Here is a 1,589-nt window from a genome sequence, read left to right on the forward strand (position 1 = left end):
AGTCGGGCCTGACCAGGTCTGCTGCCTTCCTTCTCTTTTTCACCATTATCCACGGTCTTGGCAATCTCCATATTTTCGCTGGTGCCCCACACTTCAATGGTTATGGCTATTTCCTTAACCATCCAGTGCCATGGAGCACTCTGATGCTACCAATAGAGGTATACCTCCTGCTGTGTGGACTTATGCATGTTGTCGTTGCTCTTGTGAGAACCTTCAAGTTTAAGAGGCTCAACATGGGTGTGGACGGCTTGTGGATGATAATATCTGGCGTATTTCTTCTGGCTTTCCTCGTTGTCCATCTTATCCAGTTCCGTTTCGTCAGCGAGGCCGCCGCTCCCCAGTACTACTTCCGTACCAAGTGGATGTATCCCTTCTACTGCAGCGGTGACGATACCTCTTGCGAGCTCGTCCACTTCAAGGATCTTTACAAGATGGAATTCCAACTTTTTTCGAACCCTTTCTGGGTTTGCTACTACCTCATCGGCATTCTATTCTTCATATCGCACGCTCGGGAGGGTCTCAGGAAGATGGTCAATTCTCACCCCGTGGTCCCGAGAGCTTACAAAGGGGCGACCAACGCGGTCGGCCAGGTGTTGGTTATTCTGGTCGGTCTTTGCTACCTCTCTTTTCCGATTTACAGCTACTTCGCACCGGAAAGAGACTGGAACGCATATGACGCTGCTCAGCGTAGGTTAGTAGTTGGGCCTCAATAGAGTACCTGAAGTTGGGAGTGGAACATGCAGAGTAGCTCATATCCCTTGTTGGTCGGCAGCATACTGCAGGCTTAGTGCCCGGCCCGACCGGCAGGTTATTCTTATTATCAGTGTATATTGTTTCGAATGTTAACCACGTTGCTTGTGTTCAGCTGAACTCCGCCTGACTCTCTCATATTGTCGTGGAGAACTGTCTTCCGCAAGACAGAGTGTCTCACTAGACTTCGCACCTTCATTGGGAGACAATCGTCGATGACTCACACAAAGCCATCATCAGCTATGACACAATGGCTGTCCCCTTTAATCTTCATTTGAAGAGAGTCTCAGAACATCTGACTACTACCGATTTTGCATGCATCGCCACTGGTATCTCCCTGCGGACATCTGTTGTTCGACGGGGTCGTTTATGTGGCTAGAACAGCCGTCGCTAGTCATTTCTACCTTGCGATTTCTTCGCAAGTGTTGGATTTGATGAGCGGGATAAGTCCTTGTCGTTGCCACTGGTATCTCCTCGGAGGTGAAATACTGCATTACCTTATGAGGTCGTTTATGTGGCTAGATCATTGTGTCTTATATGGTTGGGTTTGCTTTGATCTTGGTGCTCAGCAAGACATCCATAGAGACTACAACTTTATTGTCCTGTAGACATTGGAGGAAACCCAAATCGCCTCGGGAAGTGCCATGTGAAGAAAACTTCATCCTGAGTCTGCTATTGGATAATTAAGTGAGGCTGCCGGTTCTAAACTTTCCTTGGCGATTCCTCTGGGGCGTAAGATGTGAGTACGTACGGGTGGATTTACGCAGACACATAAATACCTCAGCTGCTAAGTGACCGGTTCAGATTTCCGAGAAAATCCTAATACCGTAGAGCAACAT

At 48.3% G+C, this 1,589-nt stretch overlaps 1 protein-coding gene across 1 annotated transcript; it reads left to right on the top strand.

The window, feature by feature from the left end:
• Positions 1–182: 182 nt before the first annotated feature.
• On the top strand, positions 183–713 carry Pmar_PMAR005604 (hypothetical protein; the record flags this gene model as incomplete). The annotated part of the gene is made up of 1 exon (XM_002783625.1): positions 183–713. The coding sequence occupies one exon, from the start codon at positions 183–185 to the stop codon at positions 711–713; it is 531 nt and encodes a 176-aa protein (XP_002783671.1).
• Between the last annotated feature and the right edge of the window lie 876 nt (positions 714–1,589).

The sequence above is a fragment of the Perkinsus marinus genome (genome assembly GCF_000006405.1).
Source record: "Perkinsus marinus ATCC 50983 genomic scaffold scf_1104296936946, whole genome shotgun sequence".
Lineage (NCBI taxonomy): Eukaryota > Perkinsozoa > Perkinsida > Perkinsidae > Perkinsus > Perkinsus marinus.